At 29.1% G+C, this 27,819-nt stretch overlaps 1 protein-coding gene across 2 annotated transcripts in view; it reads left to right on the forward strand.

Moving 5' to 3' along the window:
* The window catches only part of LOC129983758 (very low-density lipoprotein receptor-like), a 48,390-nt gene that overhangs the window by 14,644 nt on the left and 5,927 nt on the right, over nucleotides 1–27,819 (forward strand). For both annotated transcript variants that reach the window (XM_056093374.1, XM_056093375.1), the window contains exons 3-16: nucleotides 16,587–16,709; nucleotides 17,313–17,435; nucleotides 17,520–17,636; nucleotides 18,402–18,644; nucleotides 19,103–19,222; nucleotides 19,313–19,441; nucleotides 19,807–19,926; nucleotides 20,060–20,188; nucleotides 20,825–20,996; nucleotides 21,083–21,301; nucleotides 21,721–21,839; nucleotides 23,463–23,602; nucleotides 23,703–23,844; nucleotides 26,259–26,405. In XM_056093374.1, coding sequence (XP_055949349.1) covers nucleotides 16,587–16,709; nucleotides 17,313–17,435; nucleotides 17,520–17,636; nucleotides 18,402–18,644; nucleotides 19,103–19,222; nucleotides 19,313–19,441; nucleotides 19,807–19,926; nucleotides 20,060–20,188; nucleotides 20,825–20,996; nucleotides 21,083–21,301; nucleotides 21,721–21,839; nucleotides 23,463–23,602; nucleotides 23,703–23,844; nucleotides 26,259–26,405 — 2,043 coding nt within the window. The remainder of the gene's footprint in view (nucleotides 1–16,586; nucleotides 16,710–17,312; nucleotides 17,436–17,519; nucleotides 17,637–18,401; nucleotides 18,645–19,102; nucleotides 19,223–19,312; nucleotides 19,442–19,806; nucleotides 19,927–20,059; nucleotides 20,189–20,824; nucleotides 20,997–21,082; nucleotides 21,302–21,720; nucleotides 21,840–23,462; nucleotides 23,603–23,702; nucleotides 23,845–26,258; nucleotides 26,406–27,819) is intronic.

Raw genomic sequence — 27,819 nt, forward strand, 5'->3', positions numbered from 1 at the left:
GATATTTATTATCTCGTTATATGACTGATTCGTTTTATTTGTACCTGAATTGTATGCACTTTCTGAAATTCTGATTCGGTTTCTTCCCTATATTTAGATTTTAAGGGTATCTTCAGGAAATATAGACCGAATAACTTATGTGATAGAATTTTCTGAATGTCTATCCTAAACGTTGTTTATACAGGAGCAGTGAAAAACATTAAATGCAAATTTTTAACAAATTTAACCTGTTAACTAGGTATGACGAAATATTTCATTCCGAAACAAATTGAATACAAGTTTAACAGGTTAATTGTAACTGTAAATTAAAAAAAGAAAAATGAATTTTTGAAAGGAAGCCGAATTATTAATTTATGTTGTTATATGTGTTTGTATGTGTGTTGTGGTGTTTTTCAATGTGAACACACTTATTCTTAAAAGTTCTGTTCATTCAAACTTTTTTTTTATTCTGAGTGAATGACAGCATATAGCACTAGAATCACAGTATTTAATTTTCTTTATGTTTGCTTCCTTAAAGATACTCTTCTACTAGTCAGCGTTTTCTTAAATAGGGGCGTACGGATTAACACCGAAGTTGCAGAAAGCATCTTTATATCTTAAAGCAAAATGCTTTAAGACAGTTCAACATTTCGAAGTTGTTGACTATTTGAATGAATTGTTGAAAAAAACTATTTGAATGTTAAAAAAAACCCATTCAGATTCATTTACATATATAATATTATCATTTTAATCGACAAAAAAAATTATTAATGAAAAATGTTTAAAATTTTATTTTTCCTGTCGCGGATATTATATTTTTCAAACAGATGGAATTGGGACTAAGAAGGGAAATTTTATTACTCGGCGAATCATTTTATCTGGCAACGGCAAGAGAGAATTCCAGTAGCTAACCCAGGCCACTGTGGCCACGTAGTAAGGTCTCGGCTTCGAAACCGGAGGGTTTCAGGTTTGAGACCCGATTCCACCTGAGATCCGTCGTTAAGTGGGTCTAGTGCACGTTAAATCCGTCGGGGCCAAACGTCCTCCCGCTCAGGTGTCGTCCTCGTCGTCTGACCGCGGTTCAAAATTATCACATCCGTCCCAAAATAGCCCTCATGTTGCTTTAAAACGGGACGTTAATATAACCAAACTAAATCATTAACTAACCCGGTCACACTTTGTTTTTCAGTTAAAGATGAATGAATAGAAAGATTAATTGGTTAACGAATTTAGATATTGTTTGCAAAAACCGAATAAGCGATTAAATTTATAAACTGAAAAAAAAATGGAAGAAAGGGGTTCACGAGCCGCCATTAAATATGAATTACTTATAAGTAAAAATCGAATCAATATCGGAAATACAGTTCAGATCGTGGGCAAAATACAATTCGAACCAAATAATATGGAAGGAAACTTTGCGGGAGAATACAAACTGCCTTTTGCTCATGCAGTTTCTTTTCTTTTTAAAAAAACTGCTTTTGGTTTCCATTTCCGTCCGTCAACAGATAAGTACTATTGAAGACTCCCTTATCTCTTAGCTGTCAAGATGCTTTGGGAATGTTTGGAAGTTCACACTTTTGAAATGAACTGGTATCTTATCGTCGTATTACTGCATTGAGTGACGCTTGAGACCTAGATAGTGAGTAATTTTAACTTGTCCTCTTTTTCATCACTGTACTAATACACCGCAAGCGATACCGGAACAGTGAGATAAGACTAATATAGTTATAATTGTTCTGCTCTATTTTAACAGCGTGTTTTTAAATTGTAGTGTATTGAATAAGTCCTTTTTTTTTTTTTTTTTTTTTTTTTTTTTTTCTTCTCTTATACGAAGACAAAATATTGTAATTGCGCAAAAATTCAACCTCGAAAATTAGATACATTTTCTTGTTTCTCGGTAAGTCCAAGAAATACTTTTTTTTTTTTTTTTAATTAAATCTGTTAGTCTGCCAGTTTCTGAATACGATGGCTTAACTTTTATTGATCTGTATCAGATTTTGGATCTAACTTGTCAAAAGTTTAACTGTCTATCTGTCCGTACATTTTCGAGCATGTGAGCATTAAAATGCATCGATTTGGATAAATGAAATTTGGTATTTTGATCTCGTCACCTCTATTATGGATCTGCATCAAATTTTGGACCCGATCGATGGAAAGAAAAAGACCCTTAGCTATCTTTCTCTACATTATGAAAATTGTCATGGCGTGATGGTAAGGTGTAAAGCATTGCAAGGGGAGGATTCCAGGCTCGAACCTCGATAAGTTAAGCGGATTTGATGCCCGTTAAATTCGTCGCGGGCAAACATCTCACGCTGGTGTGCGCGGAAGTTTTGAGAGAGGGATGTCAGTTTGAATTGTCCATTGCTCAATATTACAAAGTCTATTCCAGAATAGCCCTTGTTACTTGAAATGGTAATTAATATAACTGAACTAAATTATTTCACTGCTCTCTGGAGCCTAAAAGCTCCACATGGTATTAGCATACAACTAAAGGGTGAGAACACTTCCTATTTTTCTTTGTTGCGTTTCGATGGCAACAATTTCATTTGCATATGTTTTCTATGCTATACAGTAGTAATAATTTGTAAGCAAATATCCTGTCGCAAACTGTGAAAAGAATTCTAATTTAGTTTGTCATTGTGAATCATTAGGCACTTTCTTTGAAATTGAAATTAAATTTTTTTGCTCATTTCTGTGCTATTGTTTGTTTATGATTAATGGTTATTTCATCGAACTATGTATTTAACCCTTGAATCGGCGTGAGAATTTCTCATTAATCATTTCAGATGCTGAAATGTCTGAAAAAAATGACCTGGTTTGCTAGTTATTAATAAAAATATTTTTGATTCTCTGTTTTCCCCCCCTCCCAAATGTAATTTATGATAAATAAATAAAGAAAAACTTTCTGTTGATGTACTTTGAAAAAAACATTTCGGAAAGAATTATCCTTTTCATGAGTTATATACTAATATAATATACATGGATTCACTGTAACGTTACCAGTTAAGTTGAATTAATTTAAAGAAAAAGTAATAATGAAAAATATATTATTTGTGTAACTCTTCCTATTTCGATTTTGCAAATATTGTTGTAATTTATTTTTTCATGATTTTTGAAAAAATTTAGAATTTTTAAGAACCTTCGTGCCCACGGTCTAAATAATCGCGGTCCCTGTATATTTAATATTTCTCGAGGTGAAAATTCTTTTGTTTTAGGCCTTATGAATCAAAAGATGACCAAACGTCTCGAATCTCCACTTTTGATCTTGAATTGCAAAAGTATCTTTATTTAAAGCCAAAAAATATAGTGAATCATTTGAGTCCTTCAGTCATGTAGGATGAATTTGACAGATCGTCATATTTCATAATTACGTGTTAAACACATTAACCGTGCCACTACTGATGATGAAATTTATGAGATTTTAAAATAAATAAGAATTATGAAACCTGTAAACATGATGTTTCATCTCCGTTTTGAATGATCGGAAAATAATAATGTGCAAGCAAAAAAAAAAAAAAAAAAACCCTCTTCAAAACTTGCTGAGTGTACAGAATGATTGTTCAAATGGAGGGAGATAAAAGAATTTTTCCTTCTTATCTTCCAGATCTTTTCTTCCCTACTTTAAATAATTAAGGCACGAAAAAAGTGAAAGATGGCTAAAAGTGAAGTGATATAAGAAAAGAACCGTGGGCTTTTACTTAATTACGTTATATTAAAAAATAAATGAAATGCATTAGCACCTTTGCTCTCTGTGGTTACTAAATGCATGAAAGCATTAAAGGCTGATATAGAAACAAAATTAGATTAGGATTATTCAAATTCTATCCTAATTTTTTTTTTAATGCACTTAAAATGGTTCATTCCTGTACTGATCTGCAATATTTAACTATTTGATTTCTGGTCTTGTTCAAATTAGAATTCAAATTTACAATCAACTAATATGAGCAATATTGTTCGATTTAAAAATATTAGTGTATTTATCTCTCCTCTCCCTCACTAAAATGTATGCAACAAATAAACCATTTGGCACAATCAACTTCTCCTTATCCCGCAAAAAAAAAAAAAAAAAAAAAAAAAAAAAATGTTACTGAGTTTTTGAAATTAAATACTCATTGAAATATTTATGCTATGATCATTGTAATTAATCAGTTATTATTAACCTTTTGCCTTTGGAAACTGTTTGGTTCGCCGAGGTTAACGGTTGCTAAAAATTTCTGTTAAATAGTTCTTGTAATTTGGTCATAATGACTTCCTTATTTTTGAAGCTTTTTACCGTCTCGCTTATTGTGCTATGCATTTCCCTAATTTTCTGTTTATATCTTTTTTACATTTAATTATATCACAGGAAAAAACATCAGCGTTAAAAAAAAATGTCCATCATTGTTTTATTCTGAACCTAAGCCTTAATTAATTATGAATACAACAAATTCTTATACTGAACTGAAGCCTACTCAATATAGAAAAATAAGCCGAATCTTCAACATTGATCATCAGCAATGGAAAAAAAGAATAGAATGAAATATTAACAGCAACAATGAAAACGTTTTGAGTTTCACTTCAACTATGAAATATGTTGTAAAATGAGTTAAAAATATTTTTTTTAAATAATTTTCATTGAAAAGATAAATCTTTGAATTTAAATGTATACATAAAATATAGCCATTTGTAAAATCTATCATTTGGAAAATTCTCTTCATTTTATTTAATGAAATTATGAAAAAAAAAATCACTCCGAAGTGCACATTTTCACTCTCAAAGTATATATATGCCAAGTTTGGTACCTCTTGGTCAAACGGCCTGGTTTATAAAATATGCGTATGCATGCGCACATGTACCTTAATATGTACACAAAATAACAAGGACACTTTATTGGTGCGAATTTATTTACAGTACCTGTCTGCATAAGGATGTCGACATGCTATCATGGAATTATTTTTGTCATTGTTGGTAATTAATGCAAAATTGTCGTTTGATTTAATGACTTCCAGTTGGCTGAACAGAATTGTATATTCCAGCTGTCTGAAGCAACACTTTCTTATAGTCATTGCAAAGGCAATTAGTTTTCAATGAGAACTATCATGATTGTTGTGTCGGATAGTCGGTCATTATTTCGTGGTATAGCATTTTTTTTTTTGTAAAGTATTCATACACGTGATGGCCATTCTTGACCCATTGATTAACATTTAAATTCCTATTCAACGTAACACAAGTTACGTTTTTTAAAAACTAATTTGCATTAACAAGTCTGATTGCTTTAAACTGTTTGAGAATTCTGATGGATACAATTGGTTGCCAATCTCTTCGTCGGATTGTATAGAATCCCCGTCTACAATGCTTTGCATCATCGTTCGTTGATGTAAAGCCTTGTAGTCTCCTAGTTTGCGAGCATATATCATATCAGTACATTACATCAGAGGTCAAAATAAAAAAAAGTTTTACCCATTGTTGCAGGCTGGGTGTTGAGAAAAAGGAGTGTTACTCCAGAAATATTATATAGGAATTTTTTAATATAAAATATACCTTTATATAAAATATCATAATACAAATCTTTTTATCAATGGCTTTTTTTTTTTTTTTTGTTAAAACGAGAATATCTATTGCACCTAAAGACTTTTAAGTCTCTTAACTTTTCGAAAAATTAAACTATGTAAAAGAGTTTTTAAAAACTACCGTAATCTAATTTTTTATAAGATTAATATTCAAAGAAATCATGTAATCATTCAGTCTTTGCTAAAACCTTTTCATTTCATGCTATTTGTGAATAAAATTAAAAGAAAATACATTGTCGATCTGATTTTTTTTTTTTTTATCATGCAAACTATTTATGAATTTCACTGTTGCTTATATGATTAACGAATGAGAATGGTTATGACCCGTATGTATCTTGAATTTCTTTTTTTATAGGTTTTCAAATCAAAATTTGTTGGTAGATTATATGACTAGATATTAGCATGCCAGTTACAAGACGAACTTAAAGGTCTCTAATAACCTACGGCAGTGCAGAGACATTGCATTAACCTCAGAGTGAACTATCATTCTGCCTGTGGATTTCGTTTCTCTGATTTTAGGGCGATTGCCTCGGCGATGTCCCATTTACAAGCGCTTCATTCATAAGTCGGAATATTAATTTAAATATTCTCCATTTTTATGTTGCACGATGCCACATTTGCGAATCTGTGAATGCAAATATAGAGTTCAGAAGGAGGGGTGGGGAGGTATCAGAACGTCTCCCTCCCCTCCCTAAAGTATTTCGAAGACAGTGAATCGCAGTTAAATGATACAGTGGTGCATTTTATTCACATGTAGATGCGATGTTTATTATAAATTTAAGGTATAAGAATTAAAAAAAGCTTACTTTCGGGACAATATAGAAGGGAATTATTTATTAGATTTTATTTGTTAATTTCCAGTTAAGCATATTAGGCTACAGCCTAAAATCTCCTGGCCGAGAAGGACTCGCAAACAGGTCGATTAAAAAAACTGTACTTTCCTAGTTGCCAATTAATAAGTTTGAAGCACTTTAACACGAAAAATTACTAGTTCATATGCGTTGTCTTACGTTCTCTTAGTTAGAATATTTATAAAATCGAACATCTATTTTAATGTGATTGCATGCCATGCAATTACTGCTGATTAAAATTCTGTAAAATTTTGATATTAAACTAATAAAAATAACTTTTAACATGGCTTAAACATGGTGTTTAAATATGTGTTGCAGAATAATTTTTAGATTTAAAAAATGTTATGCATAAAAAGATCTTTCCCGAAATACTATACTGCTAAGGGATGACCATCTTTCCAATTTATTACTTTTTACTGTTTTAAATCAGTATACTCTTCGTATGCTAAGTTAAAAATGTGTATGATTGTCCAAAAAGCTGGAGCTCATATTTTTGATGAATATGCGTTTTAGATTTCTCCCTTCCGCCGAAAAAGGATTGTTGTTGGTGTGTATAAAAATGCAATAACTTCAGAGCACAAAGAATTAAATGGATGAAATTTGGTATCGTATACTAAGCGCCAGATTTATACAGATCTTAACTTTTTTTACTTGCAAATCTTAACTTTACTAATTCTTTAATAATTATAAAAAAAAGAGGGGGGGGGGTATGTGCAAAGAGGAGGGTACGAGCAAACCAAAGAAAGAAACTCTCGATTTTTTAAAATTTATTTTTATTCAGATGGTTTTCTATTTTACAGAGAACTGACGAACTGATCTTCTTAAACATAAAATTCGTTAAATTGCTATTTCAGTATCTTATATTTGAATTTCTGTGTGATGTTTTATTAATAAGGAATGAGGAAAATATGAAGAAGGTATTACGTTCATTTTATACGATCTATATACGTCGCTATGCACGTGATCTTACGAGGTGTAGTCTGCAATGTTGGCAATTCTTGCCTATGACGGGTGAAAAATCAGCTTTAGCAGGTGGTCGTGTATGGATCAGGTGCTTAAATAAAGCATTTACGATTTTTAAAAACAAATGCCGCAGCAATTACAATGCGTCATCCCTTAGAATCGTTACAAATCTAGAGAGCTGATCCCCCCCCCCCATTTCCTAAAATATGTTATTTTTCTGTTGGTTACAATTCGACATTTCTTTGTTATATTATGAAAACCCTTCTTATATTTAAAGTTTTAAAATCTAACCAAACAAAAAAAAAAAAAATTCATGGTATCTCTAGCTTTTGTGAATTCTTATCAAAGTAAAGCTTAAAAGTTATAAATCCCCCCCCCCTTTAGGGGAAGATATTCTTAATTAACAACTTAATGCTAAAAATATTTTTGGAAAATAGTTTTCTTTAAGAGCAGTTATTTTACATTTTTGAATTTTTTTTTTTCCAAAGAAATTGGAATTTGATTTTTTTAAAAATCCTTACGCTACAGATTTTTGGACTTACTAAAAAAAAAGTTGATGTTACATATAAGGACATCAGTGAAAATATTGATAAATGATAAAATGATAGAGAATTCGATGCAGTTATTTCTGCATTTACATTCGAATTCAAAATATTCTAAGCATGTTATCTGTATGTGTTCTGATAAATTAATGATAATTTATTCTCGCAGAAGGGTTTACTTTTGGTTTGATTTATTAATATTTTAGGACTATTTACACCATTACCATTTTTTGCAAAGACTTCCCGAATAATTCCGAAATTAGTTTTTGGTAAAAATTTATATCCTTATCTTTTGGCAGGTTGCCGATTTATTGTTAATTTAAAAAATTGGTTTGTTGGTTATTTATCTTTTGCGAAACAATCAACCAATTAGCCAGCGCGCTGCTTGGAATTTAAAAATTGTCTTTCACTTATGTTGAAAAATTCGTAGTGGAAAACTCTGAGAGTTCATGTTAATCTAGGAATAATTTTTAATACTTAGTAAATCATACATTTGATACACGACCGTGGTCTCTAACGATAACCTTGGTATAAGGACTGTAAAGACCCAAATGCATCAAAAGATCAACAATATACGCGGACCTACCGGCCATCATATTCTACATGGCCAAATAGCCTTCAGCTTGTGTATGTGGAACTGAGAGGAAGTTGTCTAGTTCCTTATTTGTGAATAAATGAATATCCCGTTGTGTAAAACGCTTTTGAAATGCTTTTCGAAATTAAGGAAATAGTTTTAAATAAATAATCTGTTTATGAATTTTAGTAATATCTCAGTCCCTTTTATATAGTCTTGGTTTTAATCGAACGAGTTTGGAAGCGTTCTTTGAGGGCTACCAGAAACACTTGTTTGTTTATGTTCGAAAATTTTCTTTATATTTGGGAATGTAAATTTCAATCTTCGTTTTCTTTGCAGAGAGATCAGGAAGTTTTCAACTGTTATAAAATGAAGGTGATCAAGACTTTTTGTTTCTTTATTTCCGTGTTTGTTTGCCAGAAAGTAAGGCGTTGAGAAATCCATGTTCTTTTGTAATACCAGCCTCTATGTATGCTTGCGAACACAGTTGTTATTCTGTTTCCTTTTCATGAAATGCATCTGTCACTTCCACAAAGCTTTATTAGTCTAGGATCTCATCATTTTTTTTTCTTTTATCTTTTTTTATGTTCTTTGTGCTTCCATTTTTTTTTTCATTAGTAAAGTTACCGTGTGGTGTTCTAAGATGCAAAGTCAAATGTTATCCTTATAGTGATTGTGCTACTGAAAAGTTCCTTTTTTGTGACAGTAGCTTTGAAAGTAATGAAAACTAACTTTACAACGTTATTAACAGTTTTCATTCACTGCGTTATTTGTTTTGTCCTTTTTCTGTCGTAATTTTTTAATATTTATCTCTGGAAGTTAAGTGGAAATAACGAAGTAGTGTTCTCATTATATGCATTTTATGTGCTATCGAGGTATTTTTGTGTATATAAAGGTTTGAAAAAAAAAAAAAAAAAAAAGATCCATATTTGCTTTTTTCTCCTTTCATTAAAATAATGGTAACACTGAATATAAACTGCATGTTTTGGAAAGAAAGGAAGGTTTCATAAAAACCACAAATGAAGAATATAATAATTATTTAAGAAGTCTTAAGTTGATGCAGTCAATAAATATAGCTGTCGTTAAACTGCAATTAATAATAGTTGCAATTTTTTTTAAAGGTTATTATTATTTTTGAGGTTTTATTATTATTTTTGTTACTTTACTAATATGAATCATGTTTTTATGCTATAAAGATTAAGCCTACTTTAATAATCTTCATATCTATGTAATTGAGACAAAAAGTATATTATAATTTTTATACGTACAATCATGCTAGTATTTTGTACATAGATTTGTATGTACCTGCATAGTATTTATCGAAATTTATTTGCGGTGCTGGTTGTCGCGATATCATAATGGGGGGGGGGATTGGGAATCGGAGAAATACTAGTTCGTGACCACAATTCGTCTGTATGTTGCGGGGTAATGGATCTTAATAGACTTCAAATCCGCTGGTATGATGTGGGAATTTTGATTGGGTATTTGATTCTATTTTAGAATTGCAAGGGCCACACTTTAATAACCGTTGTAAAATTTTTATATGGGAAGTTTATCTAATTTAGCTATTTAAATGAACACATGAAAAAAAAAGCCATTTAAAATTTTATGAAAAACTACAATAATTTGAAAGTGCTAACATGAAAAAATGATATGCTTTTTCTGTTCATAATCCTTGTCCGATAATGATATACTATAATCAAACCAGATCATGAAAACCTTCTAGTTTGCAAGTTTTAAACAAAATTGTTTTCCTGGACTTTCTTTTGCTTAGAGGTGCGTCAGAGGTTTCAAATTAATAACTAAAAGCATACATTTTCAGAAGGACTGTATGAAGATTAATCTTCTGACCAATTATATGCAAATTAACGAGTTCTGCCCGCGGTTGTTTTCGCTACCCACTAGCATTGAAAACTTGATCGGAGAAAGTTGTTTGTTTTTATGCATTCAGATGAAGTGATCGGCCTTTAAGATAGTAGCTCTGAATCATTCATTGATTTGTTAAGGAACTAAAGAATCACGAGTTATCGTTGAATGGCTTAATATACGGTGTATTTTTACTTCTTGAAATTCAAAAAAATCTTTTTAATGATATTAATCTAATAGTTATACAAAGTTTTCCTTTATTTTTGCAATTTATTAAAAAAAAGATTCTTTTTGCTTAAATTCTAACAGTAGATTACGTTATTGCACTGGAATTCAAACTGTTTTCAATGTTTCATACAATGTTTTAAAAAACAACTGCTTTATACTGCAAAAAGCATATCAGTTTTTTTATTATGTTGGTTGGTGTTTTTTTAATGTGTGACATTTATGCTTTTTTTTTAAGTTGTTGGTTTTGATATAATAAGTTAAATTATGATTCTTTAAATAGTATTTTATATGATAATATTCAGAATTTTATGCATTTTAGCGTAATTTCTATCACACAGTCGTTTCCAGAAATGTAAAATTTTTCAGAAGTGTAAATATTGTATGAAATATTAAAACACACACATTTTGCTTGAAATGAAAATTGCATATATGTCAATAGCGTATAATGCTGATAATGTGTGCCATTTCTATGTACATTTTGAACTATTTTCAAGATCAATAAAAATCGGAGCTTTTTCTCTCTCCTTTTTAGGATTCAATTTTTTCCCTTGCTTCGCCAGGCATGACACCTTCTTCTGACTTATTTTTTCCTCACTACTATTATATCAGATTTCTTTTTTTCCTCTCTCCCCCCTTTTTTATGCCATTTATTCTCTCCGCTCCTCCAAATTCTCATTTTATTATGTAATTTGATGCTTTACTTTACTTTTGCATTCAACATCTTTTCTTACGCAACTGCACCTGTTTGGTATTTTATTTTCAACATCGTTAGGTCTGGAGGGTAAGAATTTTAAGGAATTTCGCGATCTATTCTACAAATTGGTAATTGAAGCTTTTCCCGCCATTTCTTTACCTTATTTGCGAACGACTTCTTTCGCAACACTTGTGAAAAAAGCCAACAACGATATGTCGTCATATAATGTGAGGGCACTTAACTTAAAAAAAAATATTGAAGTAAGGTTGGCTTTAATTTATTCTTTCACTGTTTCATAATGTTTCTTTTTAAATTTTGCAACCATTTTTATTTAGTTTTTTTTATGGGCTTCTTCCCCATATCCTAGCAAATTCATCTAATTGGGCCGCCCATCCTCGCAAAGGTAAAATACTTTCGTTCGGCATTAAAAGGGTTAAGCATTGAAATTTGAATTATTATAATACGACTAACAGACTTTTAAAAATACTAAATATTTCAAACGTGTGAACATGAATATGCAGATTTTAAATGTCTACTTTGGTTCATCTGAGAGAATTAAAATTAAAAAGAACAACAGAATTAAGAGAAATCTTCTGAAGATAGCTGCTTTATTAAGTTGTGAAAACTTGAATCTATTATGTATACACCAAAATATTTAAACTCCAATTCGTACGTTCTTGACAATACGTAGAAAATGCCTTATTCAAAATTAATGACAAAAGTATTGTTGATCATTGATTAATGCTTTCATTTTTCTGTTATTTAATAATCTCAATTGCAATATATCATAAAATAAGCTTAATTAAGATTATCTTTTGTAGAATTAAATTTTAATAATAATATTATTGCTTTTTATAATCCGTTTCATTCATATAATATGAATCGTATAGTAAATTACCAGTTTCGTAAAACGACACAGTAAGTACAGCATCATATGTATAGTCTCACAAGTTTGGATTAATTTTTAAAAATCCATAATGACGGACTGCACCATGTTTGTTATTAACTATGATTTAAGGAAGGAAGAACGAATCTGTTACGTCGTTATTCCTGTCTTTGTTCTATTTTGGTATGATGGGAAATTATTCTCAATGGTATTCTGAATATTAAATGTCAGATAAACGTAGCAGTTTATTTGCCGATATTATAAAACAAAGTTTTGGTCGCATTTAATACGAATACTTCCTTTTTTCAACAAAATAATATGCCATTACTTACCGCAGATATTAAATAGTGGTTTGTTCTTAAAAATATTCAAGATTTTAAGTGGTCACGCCTCACTCCAGACTTAAATAGAAAATTGGGCATTTAGCCTCAATGTTTATATATTATTGTAATCGACAACTGCGATGATTTTATTCAAACCATCAAGTAGCAAAAGGAGGAAAAAATGTTTTTAGAAAACCAATTCCTTTGCAATTCCTTACTAAATAGCATTTTCGAATTAATAAAGGCATCTGATACCCATATAAACAAACATTATTTTTGTCTTAATTTAAGGAAATAACTGAAACTATTCAAATGACCGGTCATTTTGTTGGTAAATAAACATTTTTTAGTATTCATACATAAGAAAACATTTTTTTTCATAAATTTATTATTACAGATGGAGATATGTTTAATGAGCTTATCTATGTTTTATTTAACATGGCGGAATTTATATATATGATATTGAGTGATTCTAGACTGTATTTGGTACAGTCACACACACACACACACACACACGAGAACGCGAAAAAAGAAACATTTTTTGAGAACAGATAGTCTTGCCATAATTTTGTGTCAAATTATGACTATATGTTGCGAAATTTTTAAAACTCCCTGGGTTTCAATAATTGTATGAAATATTTATAAGAATTACATATTTTTTTAATGTTAACATCCTATAACAATTTCAATGATCTCTCTAACTAAGCGTTGCTTTTTTTTTGGAAGAGTGGACAGTATATCAAATACAGTCAAATTACGTATGAGCATTGTACCCCCCACCCCCCCGATCACATTTCTACTTTTAAACGCGAAGAAAAAATTCCTAATATTTTAATATTTTATTTGTGCAGCATCTGTGTTTCTTCTATGAATAACCATTGATACATCGAGAATACTCAGTTATAAGGAAAATTGATTCATATATCCTAATTTTATTATGGATTACTAGAGAATTTCTTAATATTATTGAATGATATATATATATATATGGCGAAACAAAAAAATTTATTTGATCGTGCTTGATCCTTCTTACAATTTCAGTTATGACTTCAAGCCGGTATTAACCATCGTCCGAGGCAAAAAAATTTTTTTTGTGTAACCTAGAAATATCCATCTGTGTTTGCGGCGAATTGTTCCCTGTAGACAAAATACCGGCTTCTCGTGTGTAGACGGAAACACGAAAGCGACACACCTCCGCGCTTCTCATTGGTCGGAGAATCTCGCCTGATAGTAGCGTGCACATGACGAAACAAATCGCGTGATGACGTTGATATCGACTTTTCGGTAGCCCGAATCTTTTTTCGTTTCCTCTTTCTGTTTTTTGAGTTCTTGTTTAAGGAAAAATTACGAATTTTTTTCCCCTGTGGTTTCAATCTTAAGGGTGTATTTCTTTCTTTCTTTCTTTCTTTCTTTTTTTTTTTTTTTTTTTTTTTTTATCTTCGCTTGCTATCAAAAATGATATTCAGCTGGGACAAAAATAAAAGAACATGATAGATTGGAATTAACCTAATTAAAAGCATCATTACTGGTAAAGTTATAGATCTGTATAAGATACATAAATTTATATCACATCGTCAATAAAATATATTGTTACAGAGTTGTCACGTGAATATTTTGAGGAGTGATCCACTATTTAACTTCATTAATGGTATGCAACGATGTATTATTCTGCTTAAATATAACTGAGTAATATATAATATGATGCTACATGCTCATTGCAAGCATGTTGCAAAATCGAAAATTTAAATGCATGTGTAGCTTAAATATGTTGGAGACGGGTATTTTACCGAAATAAATTTTGCAAGTGTTTGTTTTAAGCGCTTGATTTTTCACATGATAGTGCACTTTATAACATTGAACTATTAAAATTATAGAAATTGGATTATGAAAAACATGGAAAAACGTGAATCCCCGTGACTGAAAAGTTTAAATGCTCGTTAAATGTAAATTTGAAAACGTGGAAAATTCAATTTTTTTAACACAGACTCTTATAAGTCTTACTTTACGGTGTGCTTTTATTTTATGAACCCTGTAGCTGTTTCACTTTTAGTGGAATCCACTTTTGATGTACCAATCTAAAGTTGGTGTTTATTATAATTATTCAGCATTGTTAAATATACTGATTTCTCATGAATGCATTAAAAATTAATTCACTTTGCTTATCTTTCGTTGAATATGCACTTTAAAATGAAATGTCTAAAGCAACCGTAAAATTTCGTTAAAACATTTCATGAATGATTTCACATAATACATCTGATATATTATGGTGAATACTTTTTATTAATTATGACCTCTTATATATAGAGTTTACTTATGATACCATGTTTTGGAAAATTGCATTTCATCAAAAATTATATTTTGATTTTATATGAAGTGAACTGGGTCATTTTATCATCAGCATTAACGATCACGATTCTATATATGTCAGGAACTATTATTAATATATAGAAGGTATTCGATATCATTATTCATCAGGACGGATCTAATTATATATAATGCATTGATATCTACAGAGAGAATTATCATCAAAAATTAAAAAGTCTAGTTTTTTCTTTTAACATGGATAACTATTTTTTTAAATATAAAAGAACAATCCAGAATATTCTATTTAAAACCAGAACGTCTGGTCAGTATTTGATAGTTTTCAGGGGTCCATTAACACTGGCATGTGTATAATCTGTTCCGATTTTAAAGATTAATTATACTATGAAATCTTTTCTTTTATAAACGCTAATAGTTAAAAATACATGGGCCTCTTCAATTCCAGAATGGTTGTCTGCCAGTAGTGCAATCCACGTGGTTTTCTGCATGCAAGGACAACTCCCTTTCCGCCGATGTGAGATTTTGGCTCGCTGCCAGCTCTAGTTATTTCTGCCACGAATGAGCCGGCGACGGTATTTCGGCGTCGGAAAAGAATCCGAAATTTGCCCTTTTTACCTCGTACATTGTCTCGCATCCTTGTACACTTCTCACTTTCGTGCAATGGGAACCCTTCATTTCTCTGTGTAGAAATGAAATTTCAATTTCATCTAAAAGAAAGCAGGGAAAAAAAGATATTTAATAAACAAGTAAATAAAAAAAAAAGTTTTTAACTGTTTAAATACACACTTTTCTTACACACACATTTTAAATGCAACTGCATGAATTGCCGATATTACCTAAATGAAATGAAAGTTGTATACCCTAAAGGGAACGTCTAAAGTATCTGAATTACAATTTTTCAATCTCACGCTAGTCTGTGAAATTAGAATCTGGGTATTGATTATAACGAGTTCAAAATCTGATCTGTAACATAATGGGAATTTCCCTAAAGTTGAGAATTGTCTATTTTTATTCCAAGCGTTTGTTTTATTGAATGAAATGTCAATGAAACCTTATTTCTGGGAAATTAAAAAATTTAAACATGTAATTTGACAAGAGAGACAGAAGCATAAGACTTCCAAAATTTATTATGAAGGCTATTTAGCTGTAATTATTCTTTTAATTTTTAAAACATAATTTCATAATGTATGCCAACATTTTATTTATAATTAATATTATGTGATTGGTTAAAATTTTGGAATTGATATCCAAAATTATACATGGCAACATTTTTGTATTAATTTTGTTACTAAGAGAATATTCTTCGTCTGATAGCTAGCATGGAATGTTATTGAATTTTAATTTTTGAAATTGAAGTAAGCTTTCTAATATAAAGACTCTGAAAGAGAAGCATTTACAACATTTTATTCTTTCCCTTTATTTGCATATTTATATAAAATACAGATAAAGTGAGCTTTTGTGCTATAAATTCCAAAGAAACAAGGTGGCTATTAAATTCAAAATCTTAAGTGTCATTTTTATCTAAGTGAATAGTGTATGCTAGTCTAACAAAGCACTTATGTAAGTTTGGATATTGGGACTTGTTATATTATAAATTTATTTTTTCTAAGTCCCACTTTCATAAAGAACTTTTATATTTTGTGGCTCAAGTTATTAAGTATTTCATTATTGTGTGAATTGGTATTATTATCAAAATATTTTAAACACTTGCTTCATTTCCTTTGACATTTTACTGTGTTTTACAATGATGAATATTGTATTTGAATTTGCTGATAAATTTTTTTTTCTAAAATATTATTTCATTTTTAGAAGCCAGAACTTGCTCAGAAACAGAATTTAAATGCAACAATGGTCGATGCATTCCCAATAGGTGGCAGTGTGATCATGAGGATGATTGCCAAGATAATTCAGATGAAGATCCAGCTATATGCTGTAAGTGTGTTTTGGATATTTGCATATTTTAAGCAGTTTCTGAATAATCTTTAGAGAAATCAGTTGTGTATTAGTTTTGTTAATGATCTTATTTACATGTTTTTTTAATCTGTCGTAATATTTTCCTGTGAATTCTTAGTTGTAAATTTTCTTAACTCTTTTGTATTGCAAAGCCGACTGCCTAAATTTAAGTCGGTGAAAAAATTGTCTGCTTAAATGAAAATATTTTTTCATTTATCAGTTTGCTATTCACACAATTTGCATATTTTTATTTACTAGAAAAGTAGTTATATAATTATATTAATTTACATTTCTATTGTATTTATTAGGAAACATTTGTTATTAATCATATATATTAGTCAGAAATATTTCTTTAATTGTAACAATAATTTAATTTTTCACAGTATGTAAGAACAACATACATTCATGGGTTACAAATTATCATAAAAAAAAATCAGATTTTTTATTATACTTATAAATATTTGATGAATTTGTTTCACATCTTAACTGGAAAAGTATCCTTTTTAAAAATATTTTAATTTCATTGTTTCACAACATTATTTCTAAAACATATATTTTTTCATTGAATTCTTTGTCATCTAGCAAACAAGACTTGTCAGGCTGATCAGTTTTCTTGTCACTCACCTGCTGTGTGTATTCCTATCTCTTGGCATTGTGATGGACAGGAAGATTGCAAGGATGGATCTGATGAGAAGTTTGATTGCCGTAAGTGTACAGGTTAATTTTGATATGATTATTAAATGTTATTTTCATAATATTTTTATTTATTATTTTTCTTTTTCTTTGTAGATCAAATAACATGCTCTGACGATGAATTTACTTGCAATAACAACAAATGCATAACAAATCGTTGGGTTTGTGATCAAGATAATGATTGTGGGGATAACAGCGATGAAATGAACTGTGGTAAGTTGAAAATTACTCTTGTGAAATACACATGAACCAGTATGCATTTCTCTAAATTCGATTAATTTTTACAAAATATGTATTTTATATTTCATGAAATTCTTTTGTTATTAGTAGAAGGATTTTATTGATGAAGTAATTTTAGCTTATTTACATGGATTAATCATTGAATATTCACTAGACTGTTAGTAAAAATAAATGTGCTTGCATATTCTGAATTTGGATTTGCTTTACTTTTTAAAGAGCAAAATTTATTTCTTTATTTAAAATTTATTATTTTATATTTAACATAATGAATCCCTTGTTGTGAATAAAAAAGATCTATTGATAAAAAAATGTTTGCCTGATGAGGAGACATAAGACTCAAATATTTGAACTCTAAATTTATGAAAGTCTGTCTTGTTTTGAATTATTTGATTATCCTATAAAATATTTTAACATATAATTTAGATTCATTGTTTTTAATCCATTGTAGGGTTTGCTTTCCTGTTTCAAATAGTATATAATTAAATAAAATAGTAATAATTGTGGAATTAATAAAATCAATAAATATGCATTTCTTTAATTGAACAAATTCTGACAAAATTATTCATTATGAGGAGAAAAAAAAAAAAAACAGGTTATTCTTTGGATTTATTATTGTGTTATATTATTGGGGTTTTCAATTATTATTGTACAATTAGAAATACAAAAGAGTGAGTTACAGGAAATGTCATTTTGTAATCCTCATATAATCATTATTTTAAATTTTCTGTTCTTTTGTAGCCAATGTTACATGTTCCACCTCAGAATTTGCATGCCAAAATGGGAAATGCATTCCAGAGAAATGGAAATGTGATGGTGCTGTAGACTGTTCTGATGAATCAGACGAGAAAAACTGCCCAACCCCAATGGCTTCTGTATGTAACACCAGGGAATTCATGTGTGCCAACAAAAAAGATTGTATCCATATGACTTGGCTGTGTGATGGAGACCCAGATTGTCCAGATGAATCTGATGAGTTGAACTGTAAGTATATTTGACATGCTGTATAGAATAAAATAAAATTTCAGTTTAAAAACATATTAATTTATTGTAATTTAATTAATATAATTATAAAATTTATAATAGATGAATTATTAATTAATAGTTTTATAATTTAGTATTTATCCATTTATATAATTTTTTATTTATCCATTTAAATTAGTTACCTGTTCAATAAATTAGAAAATTTTGTCTTTATTGAAAAAAAAAATGACATTATACATTTTATGTCTTGCTTGATTTCCTGGTAATGTAAAATGTGCAATATTCTAAATATCATGCAGTATTCTGCAATACCTGTGCACTTTTGTGGTAATTTATTTTGGATAAATACGGTTACACTTTAATAAGAAATATGAGACAGGCATTAAAGAATTTTAAATGACTCATAGCTCATTTATTAAATAGTTTTTCCCCTGTCATTAACTGCATTTCTTTTTCAGGCACTAATACTTGTAGACCAGATCAATTCCAGTGTAAGAATTTGCAATGCATTCCTGGCCAGCTGCAATGCAATGGAATGAAAGAATGTCCTGATGGCTCGGATGAGGAAAACTGTGATTGTAGGTTTATAAAAATACATTTCTTTCTCCTCCTTTCTTTGAATATATAATGGTGTGAATGGAAATATTCATAAAGTGTTTTATTTTCAGCTCTACATGCTACAAAATGTGACCCTCAAACACAGTTCAATTGTGGAGATCATTGTATTCCCATGAAAGCAGTCTGTGATGGACGCAATGACTGCGGGAACTATGAAGACGAACCTCAGAATTTATGTTGTAAGTATCTTGAAATAATTTAGTATACATCTTCTTGATATCTCCTGTGCATTTTAAAACATGGCTACAATTCTATTTGGACATAATGAACCTGTCAATTTACTTACTTTTTAATTGCATTAGAAAATATAGGATAAGACAAACTTAGTTCAAGAATGGTATTTATTTTTGCTTAATATTCACAAGTGTACAACCAGAATGAATAATTCCAAATTAAAAGTTCTGAACTAAGATTTTTAAAAAAAAATAGTTAGATTGACAGGTAACATGCATTACATTGTTTGAAAATAATCTCACGAGAACAGAATAGGCATCTATATTTCTCTCGCCATTTTAATATGTTATTTCTTACTTTTTCTCTGCAGATAAGGATGAATGCAAGGATGATAATGGTGGATGTTCTCAAATATGTCAAGATCTTCCTATTGGCTATGAATGTAAATGCCGTGAAGGGTATTTTCTGGCTGATAATCGAACATGTGAAGGTATTTTTTTTCCGTTCGTTGAAAGAAAATAGCATCTCGGATCCTTATCTTTTCCTGAAATGTTTGAAATAGTTAATGTATGTTCTTTTAAAATGTTAATATTACAATAATGTCTTTAATATATGTTTTACAGATATCAATGAATGTGAAATACCTGGTGCATGTTCTCAGCTATGTACTAACACCAAAGGTGGGCATAAATGTGAATGCGTTGAAGGATATGTGCTAGAACCTAATAATAACAGAAGATGTAGGGCTAAAGGTAAGTTGCAAAAGGAGGGGGGAAAAAATCTATACTTATTTAAATTTTGAATATTAAATTCTCTCTTTTTTTCCTGTTTATTAAATTATGGTTTCTTGCTGCAAATCATGATCATTTAATTATTTTATTTTTTAATGCTGGATTTATAATTTTATTTCAATATTTTAATTTTGCTAGATATTTTATTCAATTGGGAAGTTGATTCTTATAATGGTTCATCTTTTGTGATTCTTAAATTTAGTTTTATTATTATTTATAATTTTTTTTCATGTCAATTATTTTATATGCAATTTTAAAATTTAGAAAAAGTTTTTTTAAAATTTAATATTGCAAAATCTATTCTTTTTTGCTCTAATTTGAATTTTTATTAGATTGTTGCTTTTTTAAAAAGTCCTTATTAGATGAAGTTGTACATACTTTTAGTATTACTTAAAACTGCTTTTTGAAATAAAATTACTTGGCAATCAAAAGTGAATTTAGTGATTATATGATTGTATAGACTTAGAAATTATTTATATAGATTGTGGTTTTAATTTGTATTGTAGCTATAACACCTTTTAATTTTTTATTCCTAAGTTATGTAACAATAAGTTACTATTCTGGTGCATTGAAACATTTTTTTTCTTTGTCTTACAGAAGGACACACTGTTGTTTTATTCACCAACAGACAAGATATTAGAAAGATTGATGTTGAAACTCAAGAATATGTGTCAGTTGTCAGCAATCTTCGTAGTAGTGTTGCACTTGATTATAATTATCATACCAGAACAATCATTTGGTCTGATGTAGTTGAAGGACAGCTGAACAGGTGAGAATATGGATATTTGTAATAGAAGTTAAAATCTGACTCAAATTTGAGATCTATTATTTATATGATTTTTATTTTTTTTCCAGTGCACCCATTGATACTGGAGCACCTGTAACAACCATTGTATATGAAAATGTCGGAACTGTTGATGGTATTGCTGTTGATTGGATCTATGGTCATATTTACTGGACTGATAATGTTCGAAATAAAATTGAAGTTGTTGATAAAACTGGGAAAATTAGGAAGACTATTATCAGTGATGACTTGGAAGAACCTCGGGCCATTGTGGTGGATCCTTTAAATGGGTATGTGTTATCAGTTTTTGCTGAATTAAATAATATATTACTTTTTAATTAATTTAGATAGTATTAGGCACCTTATTATTCTCTTTAAAACATTTTTTACAGCGTTTTTTTTATTGCTAATTTTATTCTTGTTTATGTGTTATCAGTTTTTGCTGAATTAAATAATATATTACTTTTTAATTAATTTAGATAGTATTAGGCACCTTATTATTCTCTTTAAAACATTTTTTACAGCGTTTTTTTTATTGCTAATTTTATTCTTGTTTTTGATTTAAAATTTTAATAAATATCTTAATACATTTTTATGACTTTCTTTAGCCTGCATTGTAGGTTTTAGAAATATAAATCTGATGTTTAAATACATCTTTTATAATCTGCATTTAATTCGTTTGATGCATTTAAAATATATTGCATTTTAGTTGGATTTATTGGACTGATTGGGGTGAAAATGCCAAAATTGAACGTGCTGGAATGGATGGAAGTCACAGAGCTACAATTGTATCTTCCGATATCAAATGGCCTAATGGTTTGGCATTGGGTAAGTTAATACGTTTTGCTTCAAATATAATACAGATAAGAGAGTTAGTCTGTTAGAATATAGGTGACAGGGGATCATGATCTGTTTGATGAAAGTGAAGTAGTGAGGATGAAGTGAATGTAGATTATTATTCTAGCTATACATGTTTTAAAGGAACTAATTAGCCTCACCACTGAAAGTTAGCTTCAAATTGTGTAATTTTATTTTCTTATTTAGAATTATTCTAATTTTAACTTGAGCTTAAACAAAACATCGAAATGGAATCAGGTAATTAATTATAAACTTGCATTATTTGTATATATCATCAATTTTTTAAAAAGAACATTTAAACATTTTTTTTCTACATGCATACATCATAAAGGTTTTTCATTTAGGAATGATAAGCACCCGAGATACATTTAAATATGAAAAAGCATTTAATTAAAATACACAGCAGTTTTGCATCCATTTGCAGGTATCCGAAAGTATATTTCAAATTTAAAAAAAAAAAAATTATAATACACTGCAATGCAAAAGTTAAGACATTGAGCTTTAAGATTTGTAATAGATAATCAGATCATAATCATAATAGATCTTAATTCTGAATAGACTGAATTCAAAATTTCCATACAGTTTTTACTTTGTTCTGTGTGATGCAAATGTAACATTCTTGGTATGCAACTATATACTCTTGAGATTTCGAAGTTTTGAAATCTATACTGAACCATGATATTGTATAATTTTTAACAGTTTGTGGTGTACAGAAACTTCTTTCCCATGTGCATTTGGACATTGGGGAAATGTTTGTTACTTTTATTCATCTATTCAAGAAATATGTCAGCAACACAAATAAACTGTTGCATTTGTAACAAGGTTTTTGATTTTGATATGCCTTGCTTCCTTGCAAAAACGTGATACATATTCTCAAGTTACATTAGTAAATCCTGTGGTTTACTCTAGTGTATTTTACCAAAACCAATAATATTTTCTGTCTTCAAAGATGTCAGTGACGGAGGTAACCAGTTTATATGTCCAAGTCTTAAGTTATCCATGTGCACGCAGTAAATCTTGTAATGTCTCTGGTGAAATAAAGTTGTCAAAGATAACTTAATTTCACCTATATATTCTTTCTAATAGAGGAAATCTTATTGACTTGGTAGTTACATTCAGAATCAAGGATTTGAGACCTGATTTTATCGGAGATCCATCGTGTTTGTGAGCCTAGTGCATATCGGCAATCCTGAGTGAAGATTCTCAGATTTGCATGTATAGAAGTTTAGAGAATGAGACTATGGCCCAAATATTATCCTTATTATCGCCCCTGGGTTCATAATTTGGTCCATTCTGAAACAGCCCTTATTTTTATATAATACTGTTTTATTTCTTTTGCACACATTGCTTTTTAGCAAGAAGTTAATCTGATCTGAATTAATCTTTGAATAATAAACTATTTTGTTTTCTTTCATTAATTAAATTGCTTTTAATTTTTTTTGGATTTATTTACTTTGACTTAAACAGTTAAAAAATTGTAATCAATGTAAATTTTATTTCTTCAGCTTTTTTACAAAAAAATTTTTGGTTAGCAAATTAATTGTTTGAAGAAGAATACTTTAATAGTAGATAAAAGCTATGTTATATTTTTAGATTTTGTTACCAAGAAAGTCTTCTGGGCTGATGCTAAACTTCATCTTTTAAGTTCTGCTGATTACAATGGAGATAATAGAAGAGTAATTCTGTCATCTCCTATTATTCTGAAACATCCATTTTCTATTGACGTTTTTGAGGTAAGATTATTTAATAGACGCAGTTTTATTTGCTTATTTATAATTTGTGTAATTTTTCAAAGATTTAAAAAATAATGCAACTACTCTGTTTTCTTTATAGGATTGGGTGTATTGGACTGATTGGGAAACAGAAGCCATTCATAGAATGAATAAATTCACAGGTGCTGAAAAAACTGACATTGCCACTGGTATAAACTCCCCAATGGATATACATATCTTTCACAGTTATAAACAACCAAAAGGTAAGTTAGGTTTCACTGTTTTTTTGTTGGCTACTTTTTCATGATCATTGTAGAAACTCCTTAAAAGTTTTAAAACTTTTACTAATATAAATTCAAATTCTTTTTTGTGATCCTTGTAGAAACTCCTTTAAATTTTTAAAACTTACTAATAAAAATTCAAATTCTATTTACATTCAAGCTTGTTGCATAGCAGAATATTATGATCTAGTCGGAACAGAATTCTCTCTTAAGAAGAGATGTTGCCAATAAAATTGACGTGAAAAGAAACAAAATATGATAATAAATATTTTCAAGAAACAAATAAAATATTGCACTTGCTATAATTCGGTCATTAAACTGTTTTGAAAATTTATTTGCATTCTAGTTTTGCTTGGTTATTTATTCATTAAAACTTTCTGTCGAATTTGTTTTTAAGAATAAAAAATATTTCATTAAATCCAGAGTTTCTTTTTTAGTATTCTGTTTAAGTAGTTTGAAATATTGAATTTTGAAGATAGCTTGAACTTTTATAATATAAAAAAATATTCAATTATAAGTTATTTTAACATATGGCTTAAGAGCGAGTTAAAATATTTCATGAATTGATGAAGAAGAGCAGTATCAATTTAATCAACCAAAATGAAACACAAATATAAATTTGACAAAAGATAAAAGAAGTGTTTTTTTGTCTGTCATACACTTTTGTATTTCTTTAAAACTGAACAATTATATTCTTTTTAAAATTCTAGTCCAAAAATATATTTATCGGTTGTATATAAAATATAACTATACTCTGTTTCACCCTAACTTGGCAGTAGAGTATATTCTAGGCAAGCCGAATCGCAGTCGTTGTCAGGGGAACTGGGTTACTTTAAAGTACAAAGTTATTAGAAATGCAGATCGCTGGCGAAACTTTATCTCGCAAATTTTTCGCCAAATAGTAAATATTTATTTACTTTATTATATTATCACTTTATCGGAGAATTAATTGTTTCCTTATTTTCATTATTTTTTCAATATTATCGATACATTATTTTACATTTCGTTTCATCGTTTCTCAAAAGAAAACCCTACATCTTTCAATATTCGGTAAAGCGTAGTTCGGCTAATGTTTTTCAAAAAGATATCTGTATAAGCGTTCACATCTTTTAAAACTTTATCTAATGTTGGGATCTCATTTCTACGAAAATATGCATGGATTTTTCGTCAAATACTGGATAATGTAAAATCATCATATTTTACAAGACCTGAATGTTTACAAGCCTGGTCGTTTCTTTCCAGGGGTACTTAAAGGACTGGATGCCTTTATTTCTTTTTTCAAAAGGAAAACTGTTCATTGCGAAACACCTGTAGGATGCGAAACTTTATCGACGATTTGATTGATAGAATCTTGAGAGTTTTCTCGGAGTCGAGAATAAACGTTTAATATGTTTATGCATGCTGCACTTTTTGTTGGTTTCACTCGTGTTGAAGGTGTGAACAGCGTAGTCGGTGATAACACTTTCTCTTTTTCAGACATTTTAGAAGTGAATAAAAATAACGAATCGAATAAATATTCAACAATCAAAACTAATAACTACTAATGTGATTAATAGTATCAAAAATATCAGCTACTAAAAAAGCGAGAATAAAAAAATACGAAAGATTATAACGATTGCGAACTGAATGAAGCTGAGTTGGCGGAGACGTAAAAGAAAAGCGCCAAATATTTGACCTTGAAGACCGGTTCTAGCCAAAGTAGAATTCATTATGTCAATCTTTTAGCTTTATTCGTTCGCTTTATTTACAAAATACTTAACAGATAAGCACTTCTAACTTGAGAATAATTTTAAATACATACTGATAAAAAAAGGATTTCTGTAATTTATGATATTATTTGATAAATTTCTGCGCATTTTAACTATTTTAAAGTCGGAATTGATGGGGAACTCTTTCCCAACGCGGAGCGTCACATTTTCTACCTTGTACAATACTGCCAAGTTAGGGTGGAACAGAGTATAAAAAAATATTTAGAGCTTCTTTTATACATAATATTCCTTGAATAATCTGTTTACAAGAAAGTTCTTTTAGATATATATCTTTCAAGCAGATAGTAATGCTAGTTCAATGAAAATGCGTATCGTTCTGTTATTGCAAAGAGATATGTGTTTATTTCTAAGTAAAAAAATAGTTGCCTATAAATATCTTTTTTTTTTTAATTTAATGAAGAAATTTTTCTAAGAAATTATTTTTCCTTTTAGAATTGGTTAATTTTTATTTAATGGTTGATTGAATTTTTTTATAATTTTTTTTTTTAGTTTTTAATATTAAAGAAAATTACAGTTTTCAATGATTGCATATTAGTACAAGTTTCTTATTTAAATTATGTTTTATGTAAGAACTGTGTAATAAAGAATGTTAAATAAGAAATATCGTTAATTTTTTTTTTTCTTTAGGCATTAACTATTGCAGTGATATGAATGGCCATTGTTCTCATTTATGTCTTCCCACGCCCAATATTAATGCACAATCTGCTCGGTATACTTGTGCTTGTCCAGATGGAATGGTGCTGGCCACTGATCATATGACTTGTATTACAGACAGTGAGTATTTACAGATATGTTTATTTAATCTATAAATATTTTTGCTGTATTTATTGAAGTATTTTCTTTTGTGTGCATTTTTATACTTAGAAAATTCATGCTTTGGATTATTGGCTGATTTAATTAATTATCTGTAATGGTGAAAATGACTTTTGTTTTCTAAAGCATTATGAAAATTGCAGTGTATTATTTCTTGTATAGTGGCAATGCTCATTTGATTTGCAAGGCTCATAAAAAATAAATAAATAAAATAATAATAATAATTTTCAAATACATCCTATAACCATAATTTAGTAGTGAAATGTCTAATCAAAAGAAAGCTTCCATCTGTTTCTTGCTGCAGCTCAGAATTGATGGAAAAGCATTCTACCTAAGGAAATGATGTATGAGTTTTAAGACTAAGCAAGCTGTATTTGTAATCTTTGAGAAATTCGGAATGAACTTTTCTTTCTGTTAAGTCTCTTCTTTTTCCTTTCCTTTCCTTTTCTTTGTTTTTATTGTTTTCTTTAAATATCTAAGTGATTTACTGCTCCTTGTATACTTAAATTTTTCTTCATAAATATAATTTTTCTCTTATAATTCAGTTATTCAGGTGAAGTTGATTCTTCCCAAAGAAAATTTTGTTATCTAGGAGTATAGCATAATCAAGTATACATTAAAATCTGTTAATATTACATTGTTAAAATGCAGGAAATTTGCATCTAGAGGATTTAGCAATATAATATTATCATATTATAAGTATTTTTCATAAATTTATATAAAAAATTGCGTATAGATTTGATTTTAAGTATTTAGTACTATTTGTATGTAAACTAGCAAGTCAATGTCTGCATATTTTCAGAGTATATGTTTTGAAAATTTGTTTCTGCTAAAAGTATAACTGGTTTCAAATTTGTATATGGTAATTTTAAAATAGGTTTGTTACTTAGTATGCTTTTATACACTTAGACTATTTTTGAAAACTTTGCTTATTGAAATTAAAAAATATATATTTATATCAATTTTAATGTTGATAAAGAATGCGCTGTTTTATTTTTAAAGCAGTGTATTAAAATACTTTAGGAATTAGTTTATTTCTATGAACTGATCTCAAAAGTATTTTATATATGTTTAATGATGCTTCTATGAAATTTATTGTTATTTATTTTATTTGATTCATGGATTTTAGTTAAAATTTTAAATTCTAAGTGTAAATAAATGTGTATATTAAATAATCAAGGTAAGAATTACATCAAGATAAACATTATATCATGTCAAAACAAATGCATTAAAAAAAAAAAAACCTATGTAGCTAAGTACAGATTTTGGATTTTTGAGATTACATTGGGAGCAGTGGATTGAATTCAAATACTATTCACTATATATTTGTTTTTGTGAAACAATTTTTTTTTTTACCGATTTATCCAATGCTCTC

This window comes from Argiope bruennichi, chromosome 9, assembly GCF_947563725.1.
Source record: "Argiope bruennichi chromosome 9, qqArgBrue1.1, whole genome shotgun sequence".
NCBI classification, from domain to species: Eukaryota; Metazoa; Arthropoda; class Arachnida; order Araneae; family Araneidae; genus Argiope; species Argiope bruennichi.